Source organism: Saimiri boliviensis, chromosome 14 (genome assembly GCF_048565385.1).
Source record: "Saimiri boliviensis isolate mSaiBol1 chromosome 14, mSaiBol1.pri, whole genome shotgun sequence".
NCBI classification, from domain to species: Eukaryota; Metazoa; Chordata; class Mammalia; order Primates; family Cebidae; genus Saimiri; species Saimiri boliviensis.
In genome coordinates, this window is record NC_133462.1 from 254041 (window position 1) to 280849 (window position 26809).

General features: G+C 54.8%; 2 protein-coding genes and 1 long non-coding RNA gene across 3 annotated transcripts in view; all 3 read right to left on the reverse strand.

The window, feature by feature from the left end:
* On the reverse strand, positions 1-6013 carry RNF225 (ring finger protein 225). The gene is made up of 2 exons (XM_039466943.2): positions 5235-6013; positions 1-4746 (listed from the first exon to the last, which is right to left on the reverse strand). Exon 2 carries the CDS (start codon positions 4734-4736, stop codon positions 3684-3686), a length of 1053 nt encoding a protein of 350 aa, XP_039322877.1. The 5' UTR covers positions 4737-4746; positions 5235-6013; the 3' UTR covers positions 1-3683.
* Positions 6014-6103: 90 nt separating this feature from the next.
* RPS5 (ribosomal protein S5) lies at positions 6104-15246 on the reverse strand. Its single transcript, XM_010332363.2, has 6 exons — positions 15136-15246; positions 14249-14357; positions 8042-8251; positions 7751-7879; positions 6313-6411; positions 6104-6226 (listed from the first exon to the last, which is right to left on the reverse strand). The coding sequence occupies exons 2-6, from the start codon at positions 14354-14356 to the stop codon at positions 6158-6160; spliced, it is 615 nt and encodes a 204-aa protein (XP_010330665.1). The 5' UTR covers position 14357; positions 15136-15246; the 3' UTR covers positions 6104-6157.
* A 51-nt stretch (positions 15247-15297) lies between these two features.
* LOC141581210 (uncharacterized) overlaps positions 15298-26809 on the reverse strand; it is a 35132-nt gene continuing 23620 nt past the window's right edge. The window contains exons 5-6 of the long non-coding RNA XR_012513733.1: positions 16103-16146; positions 15298-15965 (exon numbers count right to left, since the gene is read on the reverse strand). This is a non-coding gene — a long non-coding RNA (uncharacterized LOC141581210). The remainder of the gene's footprint in view (positions 15966-16102; positions 16147-26809) is intronic.

Genomic DNA, 26809 nt, shown 5'->3' on the forward strand with positions numbered 1-26809 from the left:
TGAAGGAAAAATATTTATTGTCGTCCATTTCCAGAAAAGAGAATCAAAGGCTGTCCCATGCTTATCCCTGGCACCGGGCTTCACCAGTTCCCAGACCTGCCAGGAGAAGCAAGTCTCGGGCCAACGTGCCAAGGGGCAGGGTGTACAGCAGTGATGGGGTGGGCAGAGGGAGGCTGGGAGGGCGCACCTTCAGCTCTGAGGAAGAGAAAGAGGAGAGCTGAGGCCGGGCAAAGGTGCGAGGCGTCCCCCTCTGTGGTTTCAGGCAGCTCCTTTGTTTAAAGGCAGTGGTAGACAGGCAGACACCTGGAACCAAGGTAGTCATGAGCAGACCAGATGCTCAGCAACCCCTAGGCTGTCATCAGCCTCATTTTACTGCAAGAGAGAATGAGGCTCCTGGCTCCAAGCTGGTAGAGTGCCGAAGCCACAAAAGCCCCTAGGAGGGAGTGGGTTAAGACAGAGAATGGGGTCAGCCCCACCCACTACCCTCAGCCCCACCCCTGGCCTCCCCAGGTCCCCCTGTCTTTGCAATAGGCTATGCCACTGGCCTCAATACCGGCCTTCAGCATCCTATAGGATACAGCTTCCTCCTCCAGACAGCCTTCCTGGACCACCCTCAGACACAGAGCGTCCTCTCTCTTCTGTGCACCACCAGGCAAGGGCCCCTTTCTAACCCTCTCCTTGGCCCATCTGGGTCAGATATACTATTGTACACCCCCACTCCCCTAGGTTGGGGTGGGACAGGGAGGCAATGAAGAGGGTCTCAGATGCTACGGCAGGCAGAAAAATGGCCTCCAAAGATATCCAGGTCTGAATCCTTTAAACTTGTGAATCTTTTACCTGACACCACAAAGTCAACTGTGCACGTGTGATTAAATTAATGATCATGAGATAGGAGACTATCTCGGTTTATCTGGGTGGGCGCAATGTACACGTAGTGTCCTTAGACGTGAAAGAGGGAGGCAGGAGGGTCAGAGAGATTTGAAGATGCTGCACTTCTGGCTTTGAAGGAGCCAGGAACAGGAACCAAGGAATGGAGCCCTAGAAGCTGGAAAAAACTAATGAAATGGATTCTCTCTTAGAGCCTGCAGAAAGAACTAGCCCTGTGGGCACCTCAGCTTTAGCCCAGTGAAACTGATCTTGGACTTCTGAACCGCAGACTGTAAGATACTAAGTGTGTGTTTAGCCAGGCACGGTGGCCCATGCCTGTAATCCCAGCCCTCTGGGAGGCTGAGGTGGGTAGATCACTTGAGACCAGGAGTTCGGGACCAGCCTGGCTAACATGGCGAAACCCTGTCTCTATTAAAAATACAAAAAGCTTAAGATATTTGCATGCCAGAGGAAAAAAAGAAAAAGAAAAAAAGTAAAACAAAACAAAACAAAACAAAACAAAAAACCAAAAAGCTAGGCGTGGTGGTTTAAGCCTGTAATCCCAGCTACTTGGGAGACTGAAGCAGAAGAATCATTTGAACCCAGGAGGCAGAGGTTGCAATGAGCCGGGGTCACACCACTGCACTCCAGCCTGGGCTACAGAGCAAGACTCTGTCTCAAACAAAATAAATAAATAAAATAAGGCCGGGCACGGTGGCTCATACCTATAATCCCAGCACTTTGGGAAGCCAAGGTGGGTGAATCACAAGGTCAGGAGTTCAATACCAGCCTGGCCAACATGGTGAAACACTGTCGCTACTAAAAATACAAAAATTAGCTGGGCACAGTGGCAGGTACCCAATAATCCCAGCTACTGAGGAGGCTGAGGCAGGAGAATTGCTTGAACCCAGTAGGCAGAGGTTGCAGAGCCAAGATTGCACCACCACACTCCAGCCCGTGTGACAGAGTGAGACTATTATTATTTAAAATAAATAAATCAAAATAAACACGTGTTCTAAAGAATTGGGTTGGGGGTATTTTGTCACAGCAGCCAGATGAAATGAATAGACCGCCAACTCTGATGCTCTCTGACCAGGTTCCTTCCCTATGAGGCTGGGCTGTAGCTGCCCAGTGACCCAGTACACTGGTCCCAGCCCCTGCGGGTGACATTGGCATGTGGGTGTGGGGAAGAACTGGTCTGGGAAGACACGCCTATGGACTCCCTAGTATTCCTCCTCTGGATGCCACCAGGAAGCAACAGCTCATGCCAGAGCTAGCTCTAGACACTCCTGGGCCCAGGGTTCATTCCCAGGCTGCCTGGGTCACCTGCAATTCTGTCACTCCCCTGTTTGGCACCTACTGTATGCTGGTGCTGAGGACAAACATAAACAAATCAAACAGGAGCCTCCAGCCACACAGAAGTCATGTTTCTCTTTGGAACATGCTGGGTGCCCATTCCCAAAATACAGCACTCCTGCCCAGAATAAGGTGAGGCAGATGGGGCGGGGGCGTGCAGGGCCTGGGAGGAGACAGAAGCTCCATGTTCAGTCTGCACAGAGGATAGCTGCCATCAACCCCCAATGACAAACCCAGGAAGACTTCTGAGAAGAAGAGGACAGGAGCCCACATGCTACCTTCCCTGGAGGCTGCTATCAGGAAGGCTCAGGCTTCACCTTGAGGCACAAGAAAAGAGGCTGGGTGACAGATGGAGCCCTGGAGGAAGAAGTGCAGGAACTGGCACCAAGATGTTAATCGGGGGGGTTGGGGACTCTGGTGGCTGGGGAAAGGGACTAGGATCCCTGTGGCTAAGCAAGGAGGTCCAGGACTCCCACTCCCACCATTGTCTGCCTCTATCTGACCCCTGGGGTGACCTTGGCCTCTCTGAGTCATGATGATCACAGCTGCACCACAGCATATTGAGAGGATCCTAGAAGCCACAACCCAGGGGGAAGTTGAGGCTCCCAGAGCAGCTGGGGACTTAGGATTGGGGTGGGAGCGAGTCTCTAAGACTCAGGTTCCTCCCCAGCCCTGGCCAGGACACCCTGCTCTTTCAAGCCAGAGCCCCAGCCCCAACCAGGTGTGCATGATGCAACCCTATGCCCGGGATCAGCGGGTAGACAGCTGGAGCCCACTCAGGCCCAGCCTGCAGGCAGTAGAAAAGAAACTCCAGACAGCGGAGTGGTGGGAGGTCCCTGCAATGGGCCAGCTGGAGAGACTCGGGACCAGGGAAAAATAGCAGCAGCAGCTCTGCCCTCCAAAGACGGGCGGGCCCTTGCCACCTGTAGCCAGTTCCAAAGATGAGTGGGTCAGGACCTTTGAACTCTGGTGCTGATCAGGGTGCTCCCCCAGGGCTCTGGGGTGAGGATGACTGGGGACACTCCCAGCAGGACCCGTTCAAGGATCACTGTGGGGCTGCCTCTGGCTGGGCACCTGCATGGATGTTGGTCGGGGGTGTTCGCGGCTGGACTCCCACAAGGGATGAGGATTAGGGATGCTTCCAACTGCACCCTCGCGGAGCCTGGGGTCTGGACCAAGCCCCAGCAGGACCCTTACAGAAGTCATGGTGAGGGCACTCTCCGCCTGTAATCCCAGCACTGGACAGCCACAAGAATGGGGGTCGGGGTGTTACCAGAGGATCCTTGTGGGGCGACTTCGGTGGCTGCTCCTTGAGAGGGACCTGACCCATGGTGACAGTGCCACGGATGCTCGCTCCAGGCCCCGATCTGGAGAAACGGATAAGTGCTGTGGACCCTGCTAAGGCCCCCAGATGACACGGAGGTGCCAGGCCTGGCGGCAGGACTGCAGTGCGGGCGCACTTACTGTGGGCGCCACAGCCTCCTTGCGCCCCGTACCCACGGGGCCCAGCCGGGGCCAGCCTCTGTGCCCCACGGGCTGTCCGGCTGCTCGTCCTGCAACCCCATGGTCTCCGCCGGGTCCTCGGGCCCCTCCTCAGCCTCTGCCGGGTCCTCAGGACCCGCCTTGGGCTCCAGCACATCTTCTGCAGTTCTCGGCAGGGCCGCGTCCAGGTCAGGGCCCGTGGGGCGCGGCGTCCAGGCGGGGGTCCAGCGCGCCCCCGGCGTGGGCCTCGGCGGGAACCAAGAGAAGCCGGGCGCTGGGGCGAGCGCCACGAGCTGGGGCCGCGCGGGGCCAGAGGAGGCGGCGTGTGGAATGAGGAAGAAGATGTAGACGCCCGAGACCACGAGGCCCGCGGCCACCAGCACGGCCACCGCCACGGCCGCGTTGAAGGCCCAGGCGGGGCTGTCCAGCGTCAGGCGGCGCGACAGCGGGCGGCCCAGGCGCAGAGGCGGCGGCGGCGGCGGCGGGGCGCGCGGGGCACGCGGGGCACGCGGGGCGCGCGACTTCCGCGGCCCGGGCGGGGGCGGCGGCGGCCGCAGGTAGAGGAGGCCGCGGCGCCTGTCGAAGCGCACGGAGCCCTGGCGCGAGGGCGGCGCGCGCGCGTCGCGGGGCAAGAGAGCGGACTGCGTGGGCAACGCGGGCAGCCCGCGGCGGGGGGCCAGGCGCGTGGGCGCGCGGCACACCGGACAGGCCACCGCGTCGCCGCCGCCCGCCGTGGCCAACGACAGGCGCGCCAGGCACTCGAGACAGAAGACGTGGCCACAGTCCAGGCGCTTAGGCAGCTTGAACACGCCGTCGAAGGGCGAAACGCAGATGAGGCACTCCACGGGGGAGGCGGGGAGCAGGCCGGGGCCGGAGCCGGGGCTGCAGTCTCCCTCCTCCTCTTCCTCGTCCTGGTCCTGGTCTTCCCCTCTGCTCGGCGAGCGGGGCGCAGAGAGCGAGCCTGGGGAGCTGGGACCCGAGCCCTGAAGGGCCCGGGAACGGCGGAGCCAGGGCGGCCGAGGGCAGGGCATCCGGACGGACCTGCGAGGAGAGGGCGGTCAGGTAGGGAAGGAGGGGTGGAGCATGGAGCCGCTTCTGAGCCCAGCAGAAGTCCAGGGAAGGCTGGGGACTGGACTTTGCAGAGGAGCCCCGAGTAGCAGGACCTTCCCGAGAAGGGTGTGTGTGGCTGGCGTCAAGGAGCAGAGATGGGGAGACCCATGGCAGGGACTGGGGATAGGAATGGACCCACGGGGGACCAGTTCCTGAACTGGAAACGGGGAGACAGACTGGAGCTGAACAGAGACATGGGGAGGGCACCAGACAGGGATGGAAAGGACCCAGCCCCCAGAGGAGCAGACAGGGACCCCTGGAAGAGCTCAGCAGGCAACCTGGGAGACCATGCAAGACTCCGGTGAAGACACGAACACCTAGGCAAGGGAAAGGATCCCAGCTGCGGAGAAGCCCAGCACAGGGCCAGGGGCTGTGCAGAGAAATGGCAGACCCCAGCCAGGCTGTGGGACCCCACCTACCTGTGGACACCTCCTTCCTCTGGCCAGTGGCGTATCCCTGCTTCTTCTGACCCGTCTCTGGCATACCTGCAGCTGGGTTCAAAAGTACCCTCCTAGGAGGAGGGTGCTCATCTGGGGCCACCCCTCTAGGTCCCAGATACCCGCTGGACCCGTTTGACTGCCTGCCCCGCCCCCTGGGCCAGCCCCACCAGGAGGAACACCAAGCCTGCCTTGGTGAGATGCTGGGGGCGGTGGAAAGGTGATGGCACAGGGTGGGCAGGCTTGGGCCCACCCCACCCACCAGAACCTGATGAATCTTCTACAGGAGTCACCAGCCTGTGGCCCTGGGCGGGTCCAACCTGTGCCAGCAGCCTGATGACGCTGCATGCACACTGGTGGACGGGAACCCGTACAGCCCGTGGAAACTGGGTGTACAGGCCCAGGCTGCAGCCACAACCAGTATGGCTGGGGAGGTAACCAGGAGTGCAGCCCACACTCCAAGAGGGTGAAACCAGAGGTCTGCAAGTGTGGCCCAAACACCTGAACTTGGCTTCTCTCCCCAGGGCTACTTCAGCAAGCCTCTCAGGATTGCCTTGTAACTACCCGGCACTCACAGACACCCAAGCCACCCACCCACCCAGACCACGGCGATAATTTATGTGCCCTAAGTTACGGACAACCCCATTTGTCTCATTTCCAGTACCTGCTGGGACCCTCCAGGCAGCCTGGACTACCACTACTGCCCCACCTGCTGGCCCTGGGATGCCATGATTCTGAGTCAGCAATGCTTCCAGGTCCCCACAGGGCCACAGGTCAGGAAGGTGAGCAACTCCCAAGGCCACTAGGGCCATGCCACCCCACCCCCCACTGAAGACAGACAACGGCACAAGTGGGTGGGGCTGCCCCAAAGGGCAGACAGGTTTATTGGGCAGCAGCCGGGAAAATCAGCGGTTGGACTTGGCCACACGCTCCAGCTCGTCCTTCTTCTTGATGGCATAGGAGTTGGAGGAGCCCTGCAAGAAGACAGACAGTTTGAATCTGAAGGACCCCCACCAAATGCCCCACTTAAGACCCCTCCCACCAGAGTGCCCTCATCCACCTTGGCAGCATTGATGAGCTCGTCTGCCAGGCACTCAGCAATGGTCTTGATGTTCCGGAAGGCAGCCTCACGAGCACCTGTGCACAGCAGCCAGATGGCCTAGGGAGAGAGCAGGGGTAAGGCTAAAATGACAGGCTGCAGTCCGACAGCACCCTGGGCCCACCCCAAACAGATGCTGGCAGCCATGTCGTCTCTCATAGGCCCACTGAGACAAGATGTTAGGGGAGATGACATCATGCCAGGTTTGCAATCAGCAACAGGGCCACAAGAGTGTCCAGAAACACATACAGGCTGATGTTGGGTCCCCAATGACAGGAGATTGAGACCTGCCTCAACAGCGAAATGCTGTATGGCCTGGTGTGATGGCTTGCACCTGTAATCCCAACACTTTGGGATGCTGAAGTGGGAGGATCACTTGGGCTGGGAGTTTGAGACCAGCGTGAGCAACCCGATCTCTACAAACAAAAAAACCCCAACAACAAAAAATGCAGCCAGGTGTGGTGGCTCACGCCTGAAAACCTAGCACTTTGGGAGGCTGCGGGGGCAGGATCATTTGAGACCTGGAGTTCAAGAACACCCTGGGAAACAGAGAGACCCCATTTCAGTCATCTCTTTTTTTTTTTAGACGGAGTTTCGCTCTTGTTATCCAGGCTGGAGTGCAATGGCGCGATCTCGGCTCACCGCAACCTCTGCCTCCTGGGTTCAGGCAATTCTCCTGCCTCAGCCTCCTGAGTAGCTGGGATTACAGGCACACGCCACCATGCCCAGCTGATTTTTTGTATTTTTAGTAGAGACGGGGTTTCACCACGTTGACCAGGATGGTCTTGATCTCTTGACCTCGTGATCCACCCGCCTCAGCCTCCCAAAGTGCTGGGATTACAGGCGTGAGTCACTGCGCCCGGCCATTTCAGTCATTTCTAAAAAAAAATTTTTTAAAGGGGGGGAAAGGCAATATATATGCTCTTAATTGGGACCCCCAATTGACAACCAGCCACTATCAGGGACATTCTGAGGACAAACACATAAATGAACAATGACTAATCTGATTATTCTATCACTGTTAAATTCCTTCGGGGTGGGGGGTGGGTGGGTGACGATGGGGATAGGTCATCCCTGTTTTTAAGATACGTGTTGTGTTAAGGGGAAAATTATTGTAATATCTGCAATTGATTCTTAAACTGTCCAATAAAAAATAAAGTACATATACACACAGAGTGTAAAAATATACACCCAAATGAAAGACCTCAGCCAAATGTGGTCCAGAAGACCCAGAGCCTGGATCTGCCCCCATGGAGGGTGGGAATCCAGGAAGGCTTCCTAGAGGAAGTGATGTTGCAGGTAAAACATGCAACAGAGACAAGGCTTCCTGCCCCAGGCAAGACTCCGCCCACTCCTGTGGCTGTGTCCACCCTCCCACGTACATAAGCCCCAGGCTCACCTGATTCACCCGGCGCAGTGGGGATACGTCCACAGCCTGTCGTCTCACAGTCCCGGCTCGCCCAATGCGTGTGGAGTCCTCCCGAGGACCACTGTTGATGATGGCGTTTACCAGGACCTGCAGAGGGTTCTAGAGAGAAGGGGGCTCTGAGCCCAACGTCCAGCCCCATGCATTCCTTCCCCATTCTCACCCCTGAAACAAGAGTGAGCACACCACACAGAGAATAAGCCTGGCGTACACACCGTGGGGCTTTGGGGTGTACTGAAGGCACAGCTGCCATCGGAGCCCTACCTCGCCTGTGAGCAGGTGGATGATCTCGAAGGCATGCTTGACGATGCGCACAGTCATGAGCTTCTTGCCATTGTTGCGGCCATGCATCATCATGGAGTTGGTGAGGCGCTCCACGATGGGGCACTGAGCTTTGCGGAAGCGTTTCGCAGCATACCGCCCTGCACTGTGAGGCAGGTACTTGGCATACTTCTCCTTCACTGCAATGTAATCCTGGGGCAGCAGAGAGCAGGAAATGAAGGGAAAATGGTCAGGAGCAGCATGGGCCTTGGCCAGGGACCAGAGGAGGAAACAAGCACCCATTCGAGGTAGCCCGACAGCGGTCTGGGATCCTGCTATGCCTTTCCAGGGGACTTGGATGTAAGCCCCATGCACCATGAGGAAAAAACCTGGAACGGGTAACTTTACTAAGTCACCAAAAAGGATACTTACTTCATAATGAATGTAGGAATCTAAGGAGACTAGAGCCCATGATTCCAGTTTTCTAAAATGGCATTCCTCTAACTCTGCACTATAGGACATTTTGGACCAGATTGTTTGAGGGGCTGTCCTACATACTGTAGGATGTTTAACAGCATCTGTTATGCCACTGGCAACCCCTTCCATTTTTTTTTTCCCTGAGGGAGAGTCTAGCTCCATTGCCTAGACTGGAGTGCGGTGGTGCAATTTTGGCCCACGACAACCTCCACCTCCTGGATTCAAGTGATTCTCTTGCCTCAGCCTCCACAGTAGTTGGGACTACAGGTGCATGCCACCACACCCGGTTAATTTTTTTTTTTTTTTTTTTGAGACGGAGTTTCACTCTTGTTACCCAGGCTGGAGTGCAATGGCGCGATCTCGGCTCACCGCAACCTCCGCCTCCTGGGCTCAGGCAATTCTCCTGCCTCAGCCTCCTGAGTAGCTGGGATTACAGGCACGCGCCACCATGCCCAGCTAATTTTTTGTATTTTTAGTAGAGACGGGGTTTCACCATGTTGACCAGGACGGTCTCGATCTCTTGACCTCGTGATCCACCCGCCTCGGCCTCCCAAAGTGCTGGGATTACAGGCTTGAGCCACCGCGCCCGGCCAATTTTTTATATTTTTAGTAGAGACAGGGTTTCACTGTGTTAACCAGGATAGTCTCAATCTCCTGACCTCGTGATCTGCCCACCTCAGCCTCCCATGCCGGGATTACAGTCGTAAGCCACCATGCCTGGCCCAATTTTTTTTTTCCCTCAAGACTGAGTCTTGCTGTGTCACCCAGGCTGGAGTGCAAAGCTGCAATCTCGGCTGACTGCAACCTCCACCTCCTGGGTTCAGGAAATTCCCCTACCTCAGCCTCCCGAGTGGCTGGCATTACAGACCCACGCCACCATACCAGGCTAAATTTTTGTATTTTCAGTAGAAATGAGGTTTCTCCATATTGTCCAGGCTGATTTTGAACTCCCAGCCTCAGGTGATCTGCCTGCCCTGGCCTCCCAAAGTGCTAGGATTAAAGGCATGAGCCACTGTGGCTGGCCTCCAGCCTGGTTTTTTTTTGTTGTTGTTGTTGTTTTGAGATGGAGTCTTGCTCTGTTACCCAGGCTGGAGTGCAGTGGCATGATCTTGGCTCACTGCAACCTCCACCTCCCTGGTTCAAGTGATACTCTTGCCTCAGCCTCCCAAGTAGCTGGTATTACAAGCATGTGTCACAACACCTTAATGATTTTTTGGACTTTCATTAGAGATGGGGTTTCACTATATTGGTCAGGCTGGTCTTGAACTCTTTTTTTTTTTTTTTTGAGACGGAGTTTCGCTCTTGTTACCCAGGCTGGAGTGCAATGGCGCGATCTTGGCTCACCGCAACCTCCGCCTCCTGGGTTCAGGCAATTCTCCTGTCTCAGCCTCCTGAGTAGCTGGGATTACAGGCACGTGGCACCATACCCAGCTAATTTTTTGTTTTTGTATTTTTAGTAGAGATGGGGATTCACCATGTTGACCAAGATGGTCTCGATCTCTTGACCTCGTGATCCACCTGCCTCGGCCTCCCAAAATGCTGGGATTACAGGCTTGAGCCATTGCGCCAGGCCCTGGTCTTGAACTCTTGACCTCAAGTGACCCATCCGCCTCAGCCTTCCAAAGTGTTCAGATTACAGGCATGAGCCACTGTGCCTGGCCCCGGCACCTTTGGTTTTGACACCTAAAAATAGACATTGCTAAGTGTTCCCTAAGACAGGGGAACAACCACCACAGAGTGAGAAAGTTTTTTGGTTGTTTCGTTTTTTGAGACAGTCTCACTGTCTCCCAGGCTGGAGTGCAGTGGCGTGATCTAGGCTTACTGTAACCTCTGCCTCCCAGGTTTAAGGGATTCTCCTGCCTCAGCCTCTCCAGTATCTAGAACTACAGGTACACCACACCATGACCGGCTAATTTTTTATTTTTAGTAGAGATGGGGTTTCACCTTGTCGGCCAGGCTGGTGTCAAAATCCTGACCTCAGATGATCCGCCCGCCTGGGCCTCCCAAAGTGATGGGATTACAGGCGTGAGCCACCATTTATTTGGTGCCATCTCAGCTCACCACAACCTGCACCACCTAGGTTCAAGATATTCTCCTGCCTTGGCCTCCTGAATAGCTGGGATTACAGGTGCATGCCACCACGCCCAGCTCAGTTGTTTTTATTTATTTATTTATTTATTTATTTATTTATTTATTTTTTGAGACGGAGTTTCGCTCGTTACCCAGGCTGGAGTGCAATGGCGCGATCCCGGCTCACCGCAACCGCCGCCTCCTGGGTTCAGGCAATTCTCCTGCCTCAGCCTCCTGAGTAGCTGGGATTACAGGAACGTGCCACCATGCCCAGCTAATTTTTTGTATTTTTAATAGAGACGGGGTTTCACCATGTTGATGACCAGGATGGTCTCGATCTCTTGACCTCGCGATCCACCCGCCTTGGCCTCCCAAAGTGCTGGGATTACAGGCTTGAGCCACCGCGCCCGGCCTATTATTATTTTTTTGAGATGGAGTTTCACTCTCGCCGTCCAGACTAGACAAGTCCCGAGCAACTGGGACTACAGGCATGCGCGACCACACGTCACTGATTTTTTTGTAGTTTTAGTAAAGATGGAGTTTTTCCATGTTGGTCAAGCGGGTCTTGAACTCCCGGCTTCAGGTGATCCACCCACCTCGGCCTCCCAAAGTGCTGGGATTAGAGGCATGAGCCACCATGCCTGGCCCAAAACAGCTGCCTTCCTATACTATATATACATAGCCATCCCTCCACAAAAATGTAAAAAATGCCAGAAAGTTAACCTTGCATGTGTAAAAGGGAAGAATGAGGGGAGCTATGTGTACTCAAAGGAGACTGCTGTGGACAGTTCCATTACAAAATGTTTCCAAGGCTGTCCTTTCACTTGCTTCTGAGAACAGACACAATTACCTGTTTCTACAAACACAAGGAATGTTTGAAAAACAACACACCACACCAAAACTCACACTCCTATTTCACAGTCTGGCTGCAAGAAAAAAAAAAAAGGCACAGTCCAGTGCTTAAACTCAAAGTCCTATTTCATGGTCTGGCTGCAAGAAACACCCACCCCCGCCCACCAAAAAAGAAAACACCTCACAGTCCAGTGTCCACCCCAAGAGAAGCACCTGCACAGACAAAGAAAGGCGCTCACGGAGAGTTTTCAATATGCAGCAAAAAATTCCAAACACCAAATTTCCCAGCAAGGGTTTGGCCCAACAGTGAAGCCCTGCACAGGTGTTTACAACACAGTGAACTCCCATCGATGTTTATTTCCCTAGCAGAACAGGCACTTAATAAAGGTTTAGGCCGGGCACGGTGGCTCAAGCCTGTAATCCCAGCACTTTGGGAGGCCGAGGCGGGTGGATCATGAGGTCGAGAGATCGAGACCATCCTGGTCAACGTGGTGAAACCCCATCTCTACTAAAAATACAAAAAATTAGCTGGGCATGGTGGCGCGTGCCTGTAATCCCAGCTACTCAGGAGGCTGAGGCAGGAGAATTGCTTGAACCCAGGAGGCGGAGGTTGCAGAGCCGAGATCGTGCCACTGCACTCCAGCCTGGGCAACAAGAGCGGAACTCTGTCTCAAAAAAAACACAAAAAACAAAAAACAAAAATTAGCTGGGCATGGTGGCTCAAACCAGTAATCCCAGCTCTTTGGGAGGCCGAAACAGGTGGATCACAAGGTCAGGTATTTAAGACCAGCCTGACCAACATGGTGAAACCGTTTCTTTAAAAAAAAAAAAATTAGCCGGGCATGGTGGCATGTACCTGTGGTCCCAGCTACTAAAACTAGGGTGGCTGAGGCAGAAAAATCACTTCAACTCAGGAGGTGGAAGTTGTAGTCAGCTGAGATCTTGCCACTGCATTCCAGCTTGGGCGACAGAGCGAGACTCACTCTCAAAAATAAAAAATAAAAAAAAAAATTAGTTGGGCACGGTGGTGGGCACCTGTAATTTCAGTTACTTGGGAGGTGGGGGTTGCAGTTAGCGGAGACTGTGCGACTGCACTTCAGCGTGGGCAACAAGAGCAAAACTCCATCTCAAAAAAAAAAAAAAAAAATCAATTAATTAATTACATAAAATCTTTGTGGACTCCCTGAAATAAACCCATGAAGGAAAGAAATCAAAGATCTACAAGATATTCAGAGTGAAAACCAAGGCTGAATTACCCACTAGGCATACTGCATAAGTTCCAAGACATCTTTACAGACAACAAAAAAGTTTTCACTCTTTCTAAAACAAAAAGTAGCAAGTTTGGTGGCATGCACCTGTGGTTTCCGCTAGCTGAGGATCCCGAGCCCAAGTGTATTGAGTCTGCAGGGTGAACTGTGATCATGCCACTGCACTCCAGCCTGGGTGACAGAGCGATCCTACCTCAAAGAGAGAAGTGAGTGAAGTACAACCCAAATTATATTCATCTTTATACCAATGCAGTCACAAAATTTAATTTGAAATACTTTCTTTTAATGGAGGAAGGGCTCACAGAAGCAAAAGTTCCTAAGGCCCACAATATTCATAAAAGTGCCCTGGTGGGAGGGGACAGAAGAGGTTTGTAAACCTGTACAGAGTAGGAACAAATCAGGACAACTCACAACTTCCGAATTCCAAAAGTTAATATAAGACGGGAAGGTGTGGTACTGGCATAAAGACAGACATACAGACCAATGGAGTATGACTGAGTGTCCACAATGAAATCCATTTATCTATGGGCAGCAGATTTTTTTTTTTTTTTTTTTTTGAGACGGAGTTTCACTCTTGTTACCCAGGCTGGAGTGCAATGGCGCGATCTCAGCTCACCGCAACCTCCGCCTCCTGGGTTCAGGCAATTCTCCTGCCTCAGCCTCCTGAGTAGCTGGGATTACAGGCACGCGCCACCATGCCCAGCTAATTTTTTTGTATTTTTGGTAGAGACGGGGTTTCACTATGTTGACCAGGATGGTCTCGATCTCTTGACCTCGTGATCCACCCGCCTCGGCCTCCCAAAGTGCTGGGATTACAGGCTTGAGCCACCGCGCCCGGCTGGGCAGCAGATTTTTAACAAGTGCCCAAGGCCATTCAATTGGGAAAAAAAAATAATACCTTTAAGAGATGGTGCTAGATAATTAGATATTCACATGCAAAAGAATGACAGTGGATGTTGCATGTATTTTTACTACAAAAACGGTAACGAAAATTCCCTTATGTCAGATGTGATGTTCCTTTTTTTATTTTGGTGCCGTGACTCTGTTCCTTCTGATTAGAGTCGTCTCATGCCGGGCGCGGTGGCTCACGCCTGTAATCCCAGCACTTTGGGGGGCCGAGGCGGGTGGATCACAGGTCAAGAGATAAGAGACCATCCTGGTCAACCCAGTGAAACCGCATCTCTATTAAAAATACAAAAATTAGCTGGGCATGGTGGCACATGCCTGTAATCCCAGCTACTCAGAAGGCTGAGGCATGAGAATTGCCTGAACCCGGGAGGCGGAGATTGCGGTGAGCCAAGATCGCGCGTTTGCACTCCAGCCTGGGTAACAAGAGCGAAACTCCGTCTCAAAAAAAAAAAAGTCGTCTCATGATAAAAGTTGTACTAATCTTTGAACAGGACGTAAGAACGGATGTGGTAGACGTGGTGGTGGTGGGTTGCCTTCTTACCTGTTGTGACCTCTACTCTTGAGCCACAAGTTTGATGTTTTCCTTCCTGGAATAATGTCAGCCCCCAGCCAGGAAGGCCCAAGTCCCCCTCACCTGCAGGGAAATGTCATTGATCTGCACATCATCGGTGCTCCACTTCCCGAAGAGCTTGATGTCAGGGGTCTCTGCTACGGCTGGTGCTGCTGTCTCCCACTCGGTCATCCTGGGACAAGGTGACGACAGGAAAAATAACGTCAGAGCCCAGCTAGCATGGAGCAGAGGCACACTCATCCCAATTCTGAGGCTAGCCGCCATCCAGTGTTCAACTGGGGCATTGCAAAGGACCAAGAAAGGCTGTGTTCGCAAGCACTAGAAAAACTACTCAGCTCTGAGCAAGAAGCATCCGTCATTCACCCGGAACCCCTGGGCCCAAGGCTTGGCAGTCAACGGTCAACAGCTGCCGCACAGGACCAAGGTACAGTGTCTCGGCAGATGCCAAACGTCCCGACATGGACACGGCTGTAATTCAAACCCCAACCATGCGGTTTTCAGCCTCTTTGACCCAAGGCAACATTCGGCCTCGGGCTGTTTCCTTGGCCGTGAAGAGAGACCGTTATAGGACATCAGGGACCACGGCAGGTAACGTGGCATAGTCAACCCAAAGGTTTTGATTCTTTACTGACAGTGTGAAGGTCGGAGGAGCGTCTATTAACGAGGGAAAGTTACACAGAGCCAAAGAGCGCATCGTGTGTCTAGGAACAAAAACTTCCTATCTCAGAACGCCACGGGACAGTCCAAACCAAGATCCTCGAGCCCCGCCATGCGGAAACGCTAGGAGCGGCGGAGCGAAAGGAAGTCAGGAGTAACTCGTCCCGCACCGGTTTCTTCGTTTTTTCCGGATGCGGAAGTGAGATCTAATGAAAAAAGGCTCAGGCCGCGGGACATGATCCCCGAAAGACCCTGAACCGTCCCAAGGACCAACGGTCCTAAGGCGGTCTCACCTGAGAGCACAGCTTGAGCGTCTCTCTCGCTCGGCGTGGAACACGCGCCGCTCTAGGACGGACAGGAAGAGGCCGCGCGCAGCGATCCAAGGCTTTTAACTGAAGGAAAACTTCCGGGTCAGCAGAGCGACGCCTGCGTAAAAGGCCATCGTGTCCCTGTGGACCAATCGGGAAGAAGGATGTAGAGGAACGTTTTGGGCTAGACGGAGCTTATGCAGCCCAAGCGCATGCGCACTTGCAGAAGCGTACCTAGAAGGGTGCCTGGGGGATGTCGGCTATCCAGTAGTTGCCCCAGCTTGCGGGCGCCTGCACAAGCGCAGAGATGTCCCTGAGGCCAAGGCCGCCATGTCTAATAAGGGAAAACGTCCGGCCCGGGCTCGTTTCTTTGTTCAGTTGCTGACCTTAAGTCCCACCTGCCGCGGGAGTAGCCAGTTCAGTTCCCTCTGGTTCCTCGCCGGGCCACAGCCGTCTCACAGGCACGCACGCGATGGGTTGGCGGAGTAGGGCCCAGTGGTCACTGTCGCCGTGCACGGGTCCGGGTCGCCGCGCGCATGCGCGTGTCCGCACGTACGCCCCCCCCCCCCGCCACCTCCCGGCCCAGGAGTCCCACGCTCTCGTGTCCCGGGTCCTGAGCCTCGGGCTGGGTCTTTTTCCCGCTGGACCCCTCCTGTCTTACCACGCTGGGCACCCCCACAACCTTCGCGCCCTTCACCTCTGCTGTGCAGTAATCGCGCGCGTGGAAGAGGGGAGACCTGGCAGTAGGGCCCGGGGGCAGCGCGACCCGTCCCGGGGTGGGGCGCGGAGGCAGCCGGCAGTCTGCGCGCGGGGTCCTGGAGGAGGGGGTCGGTGGGTCGGGGACCCTTCGTGTTTGTCCGTGCGTTCTCCACAGCCGGGGAGCCCGCGCGATGGCTTGCAGCCAGCCCCCTGCCCTCGGGGCTCCTGCCACGAGGCTCTCGTGTCTACCGACCTGGCTCTCAGGGGTGCGTCTTGAACGGGCCGATCTCTCCAAGGCTGAAAGGAAGGATAGAGATGAAGGCGGTGATTCGCACCAGCACACAATCCCCTGTGCCCCACTTCTGTCGCTTCCCCAAGCTGCTCCTGGTAGGGCCTCTGAACCCCTCAGCCCTGACTGGGGCAGACAGCGAACCCTCTCAGGGCTTGAGCTGATGCGTGAAGAAGGACGTGGGCCTTCAGCCCAGGGTCCTCATCCGTGCTTGGAGTTGGCGCGGTAGTGAGTGCCCCAGCTCACACTACTCACTTGGCCACCCTGGCAGCCAGTGTGAACAGTCTGCCCATGACCCCTTCATACCCCTCTGCCTGTCCCAGCCCCTTAGACCTAGGCTCATGAGCAGAACTGGGCGTTGCCAGATGTAGCCACAACGGTCACTGTCTCTGCCTGCAGCATGCATAGATGTGGCCTTTCCGAAGTCAGACTCTACGACCACACGGGGCTGCCCTGTCTTTGAGGCCCACCTCTGCTTCCAAGGGGGTGTCCCTCCAACTCGAGATTCCAAGGGCCCAGCCACTTGACCCAGGGCAGCCTTTTCACAGTCCCAGAGCTGGGCCTGCCCCCTACTCCCACCCCTGAGGCATGCACATAGCAGGTGCCCAGCAGCTTTTTTTTTTCACTGCCTGACTGGAAAGCCTCTTCTTACCCCAATTCCAGGGGTGTTTCTGTCCCAACACGGCTTATGACCCCCCACAGTGGGTTCCTAGGATCGTGGTCAGTCACAGCTCATGAAAGGACACCTGCCCTGAAGCTGACCTGGTCAGGGGGTCAGACCTCAGCCTCTGGTGGTGGGGGGGCCATGGCCGACCGTTGCCACCCATGGCTTTTACCCCTGCTCTCCATCCTGTGCAGAGCATCAGCCTTGGGGCTCCCACTCATGTCTGTGTGATTGCAGGAAGGACTAGGTGGGGTTTTCCCTGGGCCTGGGTGAGGGGCATGGAGGGTGCTGGTTGTAGGGAGGGTGGGAGCAAACAGCAGTCATCAGGACAGTGGGCCCACCCCTTTAAACCTGTTTTCCCCTTCAGTGTGGAAATGAGAATGCAATCAAGTGAGGTCAGTGTGAACCCTGTGGACTGGCCACCATAGTCACTTCATAATGGACATGTTTATAGACTTCATGAGAATGACCCACCATGGTGCAGAGGGCAGGTGCGGGGTGCGGTGGGGAATACTGCAGAGCCAAGACTCATGCACCCCCCCCTGCCAGGCCCAGGGTAGTTCAGCCTCCCCAGGTCCCCAGGGTGCTAGGACAAGGTGCAGAGTCTGACCCCATAGGTCTAGGGCTGCTGTGCTGTGTTCTTTTTTTTTTTTTTTTTGAGACGGAGTTTCGCTCTTGTTACCCAGGCTGGAGTGCAATGGCGCGATCTCGGCTCACCGCAACCTCCGCCTCCTGGGTTCAGGCAATTCTCCTGCCTCAGCCTCCTGAGTAGCTGGGATTACAGGCGTGCACCACCACGCCCAGCTAATTTTTTGTATTTTTAGTAGAGACGGGGTTTCACCATGTTGACCAGGATGGTCTCGATCTCTCGACCTCGTGATCCACCCACCTCGGCCTCCCAAAGTGCTGGGATTACAGGCTTGAGCCACCGCGCCCGGTGTGCTGTGTTCTTTAGCCTGAATGAGGACCCCAGGGACTCTGCAGAGACCCATCTCACTTCCTGGTACATTGTGTCCATCCTGAGTGACCGGCCCCAGACTGGACTCCACACTTCTGGGACGGCACCCTCTGGGCTCTGCTGGGCCACCTGGCCTCCTACCAGCCACAGTCTTTTATTTTCAGCTGCTCTTATGCCCTTACTGGCTCCTTGGTTTTCTGTTGAAGCCTGGAGCCTAATTATCAACTCGTTTGGAGTGTGCTGGATTCAGTCCACCTAGTTGCTTGGCAGAGACAGGCCTGGCCCTGGTGCATCCCAAACCCGGTCTTTTGCCCATGGCTGATCCTTCATGGGCCACTTTGGCCCAGCCACTATCTGCTCACATGGGTTGCCCACCTATAATGGATTGAATGGCAGCCCCCAAAAAGTTCATGCCCTAATACCCAGATCCAGTGAATGTGACCTATTGGAAAAAAAAATTTTGCAGATGTAATTTAGTCAAGGATCCCGAGATGAGATCATCCTGGATGAATGGGGTGGACCTTAAATCCAGTGACGGGTGTCTTTATAAGAGACAGAAGAGGACAGACAGAGGGGAGACAACTATAGGGCCGCAGAGGCAGAGGGTGGAGCGATGCAGCCAAAAGCCAAGGAATGCCTGGAGCCACCAGGCACTAAAAGAAGCAAGGAAGGATCCTTCTCTAGAGCCTCCAGAGGGAGTGTGGCCCTGAAACATCTTGATTTCAATTTCTGACCTTTAGAGCTGAGAGAATAAGTTATGGTTGTTTTAAGCCACTAAGTTTGTGGTAATTTGTTTTGCTGCTGTTGTTTTGAGACGGAGTCTCACTCTGCTGCCCAGGCTGGAGTGCAGTGGCATAATAACAGCTCACTGCAACCTCCGCCTCCCGGGTTCAAGCTATTCTGCATCAGCTTTTCCAGTAGCTGGGATTGCAGGCGTGCACCACCACGCCCGGCTAATATTTTGTATTTTTAGTAGCGACAGAGGTCTATACTAAAGGTGATCCCCGCAACTTCAGCCTCCCAAAGTGCTGGGATTACAGGCGTGAAGCACTGCACCTGGCCCAGCAGAACGTGATGTGTTTTTGGTTTTGTTTTTGAGATGGAGTTTTGCTTTGTTGCCTAGGCTAAAGTGCAATGGCGCCATCGCGGCTCACTGCAACCTCCGCCTCCCAGGTTCAAGTGATTCTTTTGCCTCAGCCTCCCTAGTAGCTGGGATTACAGGTATGCACCACCACAAAAGAGCTAATTTTTTATTCTATTTTTTTTTTAAATTAGAGACAGGGGTTTCTCCATGTTGGTCAGGCTGGTCTTCAACTCCTGTCTGTGAAGACCCTCCCGAGTGTTATGAGCAGATGTCGCGTTTCCTTCCCATAGTGTTTTGCATAAGCTCCCTTTACGAGATCCTTACACAAACTCTATGTTGGGAAGAGTTGTGAGGCCAAAGCAGTTTTTCTTTTCTGCTTTGCAGCCACAGCGCAGTGTTCCGAGGTTGTAGGGCGCTCTCAGATGGTCTTTACCATAGGCCTCCTGTTACCACTTGATCTCTGCTTTTATTTTACTACACTGTAGTTTGGATATGATTCGTGGAACAAATTTCGGTGTCTAAAAGGCAAAGTGCGCCGGGTGCGGTGGCTCAAGCCTGTAATCCCAGCACTTTGGGAGGCCGAGGCGGGTGGATCACGAGGTCAAGAGATCGAGACCAACCTGGTCAACATGGTGAAACCGTCTCTACTAAAAATACAAAAAACTAGCTGGGCATGGTGGCGCGTGCCTGTAATCCCAGCTACTCAGGAGGCTGAGGCAGGAGAATTGCCTGAACCCAGGAGGCGGAGGTTGCGGTGAGCCGAGATCGCGCCATTGCACTCCAGCCTGGGTAACAAGAGCGAAACTCCGTCTCAAAAAAAAAAAAGGCAAAGCAAGTTGTAACCATTTAAGTAACCCAGGTCTGCCCCTGGCCATCTTTTCCCACAGCTGAGATTGAAGGGTGCAAGGCCAAAGTGGGAGAACAAATGGGGACCTGGATTTTGGGGGTCCCAGAGGCAAGAATTAGCTAGAGATGAATTCTAGGGAAACTCAGAGGTATGAAATGGGACAGAATAAGGCTTCCGGACTTGGGGTAGCTCGAGGTTATGGATCACGGAGCCGGAAGAACGTGGTTACGGCGGTAGGGGAAGTCTGAGCGCACAGTTCGGGTACTCTGGGGGCGTCCTGGTACTAGGTCCCGTCCGGAGTCTACATGAGGCCCCCTCGGCCTCCTAGGACCCTGGCACCAGCACCGAGCACGGGAGGGGGGATGACGTGCGGCATCTCCAGGGCAATGGCCAATCCCATGAAGGCGCCAGAAGACAAAAGCCTCCAGCCGCACTCCTCGCAAGACGGCGGGAGAAGGGCCGGGGAGATTGGCAGTTACTAAGGCAAATGACGCGCGCTGCCCCGGGACAGTGACTGCCCCCGCCTCTTCCGCCCCATTCTCGGCTGCTGAATTCCGGCCCCAGTCGGGATAGGACTCCGAGCGGAACTGCATTTCCCACAAGCCTCGGCGCTGGCCCCACAGGCGTTTCCCGCCGGTTCCTTCAGGCCCTAAGGAGGCGGGAAGAGGCGCTGTGTCCTGGGCCCCTCTGGAGCGCCCCACGCGGTGGGAGAAACCCGGACACTGCGCAGGTGTGCAGAACCATCGAGACCGCGGTCCTCCGGGCGCCCAGAGCAACGTACCAGCGAGTCTGAGGGACTAGCCGCTGGGCCCCTCTGGAGCCCCCCACGCGGTGGGAGGAACCCGGACACTGCGCGGGTCTGCAGAACCATCGAGACCACGGTCTTCCGGGCGCCCAGAGCAGCGTACCAGCGAGTCTGAGGGACTAGCCGCTGGGCCCCTCTGGAGCCCCCCACGCGGTGGGAGGAACCCGGACACTGAGCGGGTCTGCAGAACCATCGAGACCGCGGTCCTCCGGGCGCCCAGAGCAGCGTACCAGCGAGTCTGAGGGACTAGCCGCTGGGCCTCCGCCCTTGACTTCCGGGCGGGGTCGAGCTGCGGGTCCGGCCGCAGGATCTGGCTCGGGCGGCCCCGAGGACCGCGGCCCGGAGTGGGTCCCCGGCTGGGGCCGCTGCCGCGCCAGCTCGCGGGTCGGAGGCCGCTCAGAGGGCTGGCCACGCGCGCGAGGAGCCGCCCGCGACCCCGCGCGGGAGATTCCCTCTGCCGGCTGCCCCCGCGGCTCCGCGTTCCCTTCTGCAGAGTGTGGACGGCGCAGCCCTCCCTGCCCCTCTCTAAGCCCGGGTCTGCGCTGAGAAGCCCTGGGATGACCCCGGGCATTCCCGAAGACCGACGCTGGGAATTGGGCCCGCCGCTGCCCGTCTGCAGAGCGGTCGGGGTGCCGCTGCCCTTCCAAGCTTGGTGCCAGGACGGGCTGGGCGCGGTGGCCCCAAGCGTCGTCCCGGCACTCCGGGAGGCCGAGGCTGGCGGAGCACCTGCGCTCGGGCGTTCGAGACCAGCCTGGCCGACCCCTCCCTCTCGGAAGCGCCCACATTGGTTTGTCGTTTACTCGGCTTGCTTTCCTCTTTGTGTTTTGAGACGGGGTATTTTCTGCCACCCTTGCTGGTGCGCCGTGGTGCGATCACGGCTCACTGACGCCTCCAACTGCTGAGCTCAGCCGATCCTACCACCCACCCCAGGCTCCCAAACTGCGGGGATGACAGGTGTGAGCCACCGCACCTGGCCGACGTCGCATTTATTTGAATGATGCGACTGGACTCGGGCTCTCAGGGGGCCGAGGAAGGCAAGGCACTTGCCTCTAGGATGGTGCCTGTGTACTGTGAGGCCAACTTCCTGTCGGGTCTTCACGGAGTCCGTGGCCACAGGTCTGGGGCTGACAGGCGGGCCCTAAAAGAGGGCCTGCCCAAGATTGCACAGTCTTTGGCCACACAACAAACGTGGAACGTGTGGACACGACAGACATTGTGGACCTGAGTGTTCACACCTGCTCCTTCCTGGCTGCTATCATGGACAAGTGAACCTTTTTTTTTTTTAGACTGAATTTCGCTTTTGTCGCCCAGGCTTGAGTGCAATGGCGGGTTCTCCACTCACTGTAACCCCTGCCTCCCTGGTTCAGTTCATCTAAAATTGGTTATTCAGGCCAGGTGCAGTGGCTCATGCCTGTATTCCCAGCACTTTGGGAGGCCAAGGGAGGAGGATTACTTGAGGCCGGGAGTTCAAGACCACCCTGGGAAACACAGTGAGGCTCCATCTCTACAAAAAATTTCAAAAATTAGCTGGATGTGGTGGTATACACCTGTAGTCTCAGCTGCTCAGGTGGAAGGCTGAGGTGGGAGGATCCTTTAAGCCTAGGAGTTCAAGATTGCAGAGAGCTATAATCACACCACTGCACTCCCACTTGGGAGACAGTCAGACCCCCATCTCTAAAAACAGGAAACAAAAATGGTGCAGGGCATGATGGCTCACGCTTGTAATCCCGGCACTTTGGGAGGCCGAGGCGGGTGGATCACGAAGTCAGGAGGTTGAGACCATCCCGTCCAACATGGTGAAACCCCATCTCTACTGAAAATACAAAAAATTAGCTGGGCGTGGTGGCACGTGCCTGTAGTCTAAGCTACTCAGGAGGCTGAGGCAAGGGAATCGCTTGAACCAGGGCGGTGGAGGTTGCAGTGAGCTGAGATTGCACCACTGCACTCCCTCTGGGTGACAGAGCAAGACTCCATCTCAAAAACAAACAAACAAACAAAAAACAGAAATAGCTCCCTGAGAGGTGGAGGTTGTGGTGAGCCGAGATCGCGCCATTGCACTCCAGCCTGGACAACAAGAGTGAAACTCTGTCTCAAAAAGAAAGAAAGAGATCCGTGAAATCAACTCCTGGGCTCAAGGGTTCCTCCTACCTTAGCCACCCCAGCAGCAGAGAATACAGGCACACACCATCTCACCTGGCTAATTATTATAATTATTACTGTATAGATGAGGTCTCCCTACATTGCCCAGGCTCGTCTTGAACTCCTGGCCTCAAGCTATTCTCCTACCTCTGCCTTCTAAAGTTCTGGAATTATAGGCATGAGCCACCACACCTGGCCTGCATCCTGTATTTTCACATGATAACTTTAGGGTGGAGTCTTAGAGCCTCAAAGGCCTTTGTGAAGGCTGAATGGGGAAGAAGACTCAAGAGGCCCCTCCACTCCCACATTAACTGAAAAAAGTGATTTACATCAATTCACTTGTTTGTGCTTGGAATCATTTTTTGAAAAAGAAACTTGACAGCATCACCTGAAACATAAAACCATGTGCTAGAGGAAAGGTCAAGGGATGAAGTGGAAGAGCAGACAGACTGCAGGATTTGCTAAGTTGACTGGCCCCCAGACCCAGGCTAGGTGGGGCTGGGGATGGAGGCAAGTCCATCTCCTGGATTTCTGGCTGCAAAACTGGCCATGTCCAGCCACAGAAGATGAGGTTTTGAGGGAGAAGCTTCTTGTGCCTGGGAGTCGGCCCCAGCTATAGGGCTTTACACACTTCTCAGTCCTGCAGAAGTTCAGAGGGTCAGGCAGGTCCGGAAGAGGAAAACATCCACTCCCCCCATGACAGCCGGGGGAGCCTGTTACAAACTAAGTCAGATTTCATCCCTCCCTGGCTCAGAATCCTTTGTGTCACTCCCCAGAAAAGGCAAAGTCTGCACAGTGCCCTGCTACGCCCATGAGATAGGTCCCTGTCACCCTTCATCCTCTTTCTACATGTGGAACCACACAGGCCTCCTCAGGACCTTTGAGTTTGCTGTTCCCGCACCCAACCTGCTTCTCCCGGAGAGCTCCATGGCTCACTCCCTCCACTCCCCAGGTCATGCCTCGAATTCTACCTTCTCCATGAGTCCTTCACTGACTGTTCTATTTATTTCTTGTAACTTTTTTTCTTGAGACCGAGTCTTGCTCTGTCACCCAGGCTAGGGTGCAGTGGCACGATCTCCGCTCACTGCAACCTCCACCGCCCTGGTTCAAGCTATTCCCCTGCCTTAGCCTCCCGAGTAGCTGGGATTATAGCTGCATGCTACCATGCCTGGCTAATTTTTTTGTAGTTTTAGTAGAGACAGGATTTCACCATGTTGACCAGGCTGGTCTTGAACTCCTGACCTCAGGCAGTCTGCCTGCCCCGACCTCCCAAAGTGCTGGGATCACAGGCATGAGCCACTGCGCCCAGCCGCTTGTAACTTTTAAGTTAGGATACTAGTCATGTACCACAAAATTATTTTAATTTTGTGTGCAATTCAGTGGATTTGTCTTAAGTATATTTATAAAGCGGTGCAACCATGACCAGTTTAATTCCAGAATGTCATCAGCCCACAGAGAATCGTCCTACCATTTGCCACACTCCCCACAGCCCCGGGCAATGAATCCTAGTGAAACTTTCTGTAGGGATCTGCTTAACCTGGGCATTTTACAGTAATAGAATCATAGAACATTTGGCTTTTTTGTTTTGTTTTTGAGATGGGGTCTTACTTTGTCACCCAGGTTGGAATGCAGTGGTGCCATCTCAATTTACTACGACCACTGCCTCCCAGGGTCAGGCAATCCTCCCTCATGAGGTCAGGAGACAGAGACCATCCTGACCAACAAGGTGAAACCCCCTCTCTACTAAAAATACAAAAATTGGGCCGGGCACGGTGGCTCACGCCTGTAATCCCAGCACTTTGGGAGGCCGAGGCGGGTGGATCATGAGGTCAAGAGATCGAGACCATCCTGGTCAACATGGTGAAACCCCGTTTCTACTAAAAATCCAAAAAATGAGCTGGGCGTGGTGGCACGTGCCTGTAATCCCAGCTACTCAGGAGGCTGAGGCAGGAGAATTGCCTGAACCCAGGAGGCGGAGGTTGCGGTGAGCCGAGATCGCGCCATTGCACTCCAGCCTGGGTAACAAGAGCGAAACTCCGTCTCAAAAAAAACAAAAAAAAACAAAAACTTAGCTGGGTGTGGTGGTGGGCACCTGTAGTCCCAGCTACTCAGGAGGCTGAGGCAGGAGAATCGCTTGAACCCAGGAGGCAGAGGTTACAGTAAGCTGAGATCATGTCACTTCACTTCAGCCTGGGTAACAGCGAGATTCTGTCTCAAAAAAATAATAAAAATAAATAAAAAGATTTTTTTTCATAGTGATGCCAGGGAGAAAAATAAGAAGATTCTTAAGGAAATTTGGCCTAGTCATTCAAGATGCTTCAGCCACTGGGGTTTGCTTTCATGGCTCCCAGCACCTTTTCCCCTCCTGGGAACTGGTAACTTCCATTTCTCCTCTGTTTTTCCTGATCCTACAACCAGAATTCTGTGTTGGCGGCCCAGATGCCCCACTGAAGCCTCCATCCCCTGAGGTTGCTTTGCAGTAAGCTGCCCTGGGCCCTCAGGAGAGGCCTGAAATGGAGCAGAGGCCCTTTGCTGAGGACAGCATACAGCCAAGAGTGGGACCTCGGTGGAGGGATGGCTGGCAGCAGGACAACTCTCCAGGGTGCAGGGTCCTAGGCCTACAGACATAGAATGAACCCCAGTCTAGGTAGTGGGATAAGTAAAGTTGGACCCCTTGGGTGGGAGCCCCAGTGGAGCTTCCTCTCCAGGTCCTTGCCTGATTCAGTCTCATTCCTGAAATCCCTCCTGTGTGAACATTGTCACAAGATGCTTCTTTGGTGCTGCCCCTGCAGCAGGTGTCCCCAGACTACGGCCCGTGGGCCACATGCGGCCACCTGAGGCCATTTATCCGGCCCCCCGCCACACTTCAGGAAGGGGCACCTCTTTCATTGGTGGTCAGTGAGAGGAGCACAGTATGTGGTGGCCCTCCAACAGTCAGAGGGACAGTGAACTGGCCCCCTGTGTAAAAAGTCTGGGGACGCCTGCCCTGCAGGAACACTGCAGGGTCCACTTAGACAACAGGCTTATGTCGAAGTGAAGAAAGCCTATAGACTTTCACAGCTCCCGTAGCCAGTCACCCCCAGACAAGTCCCCCACACCTGTGCCTGCTGAGTGCTAAGGCCTTTCACTGGTGCTTCAAATTCCACTCTAGGGCTGCCAGTGACCCCATGCCAGCCCTGCAGGGACAAGGTCTTTGAATGGTGGCCAGGCCTGCGGCACCACCAGGTACTTCACTTCAGAGGGAGGCCCTTTCTGTGCCGGAGAGTGGGAAGTTCTTCCACATGGGCTCAAGGCTCCTCCAGCAGCAGTGCATCCACAGGAGGGAGAAATCCTACTTGTATCCCAACTGGGGCCAGTGGCTGAACCTGGCAGACATGTGCACACCCATACAGAGCCGGCAGCTGCAGTCCTTTCTGACAACTGTCAAGGCCTTTGTGTGCAACTCACTCTTGAGCCATCAGGGGACCCACAAGGCAGGCAGCCCTCTGTGAGCTTGGTAGGGTTAGGGTGAGTTTTGTGCTTGGACAGGGAAATAGACTGCTTGGCAGGGCTTTTGATGTGCAGACACCCACAGGACAGAGAAAGGGAATGGAACAGTCACAGCATCCCTGAAGCAGATGCAGTAGAGGCAGGAAGGTGGGGCAAACTGGGTCGTTACATGCAATATATGTGCGGGACTGGCCAACAAAATTAGATGTCCCTAGGGAGGGCAGGGGACACACAATAGATGGGGGCAAGAGCTGGGTGACAAATGGGTAGGAGGCCTGACGAGTTCTTTCTACCTGGGAGGGCCCGTAGAGTCAGCCCCACCAAAGGAGCTGGAGGAGGCTGTGATTCCCCAATGGGGACACACATGTTAGAATCAACTGGGGACCAGACTAGGGGCCTGGCAGTGGCTCAAGCCTGTACTCCAAGCACTTTGGGATGCTGAGGCACAAGGATCGCTTGAGCCCAGGAGTTCCAGAACAGTCTGGGCAATATAGGGAGACCTTATCTCTTAAGTAAAATAAATAAATAAATAAATCTATCCAGACATGGCGGCTCCCACCTATAGTCACTACGGTCTCAGCTACTCGGGAAGGCAAGGTGGGAGGGCTGCTTTAGCACAGGAGTTGGACAGCAACCTGGGCGACACAGTGGAAGGAAGAGGGGAAGCGGAAAGAGAGAGGAGGGG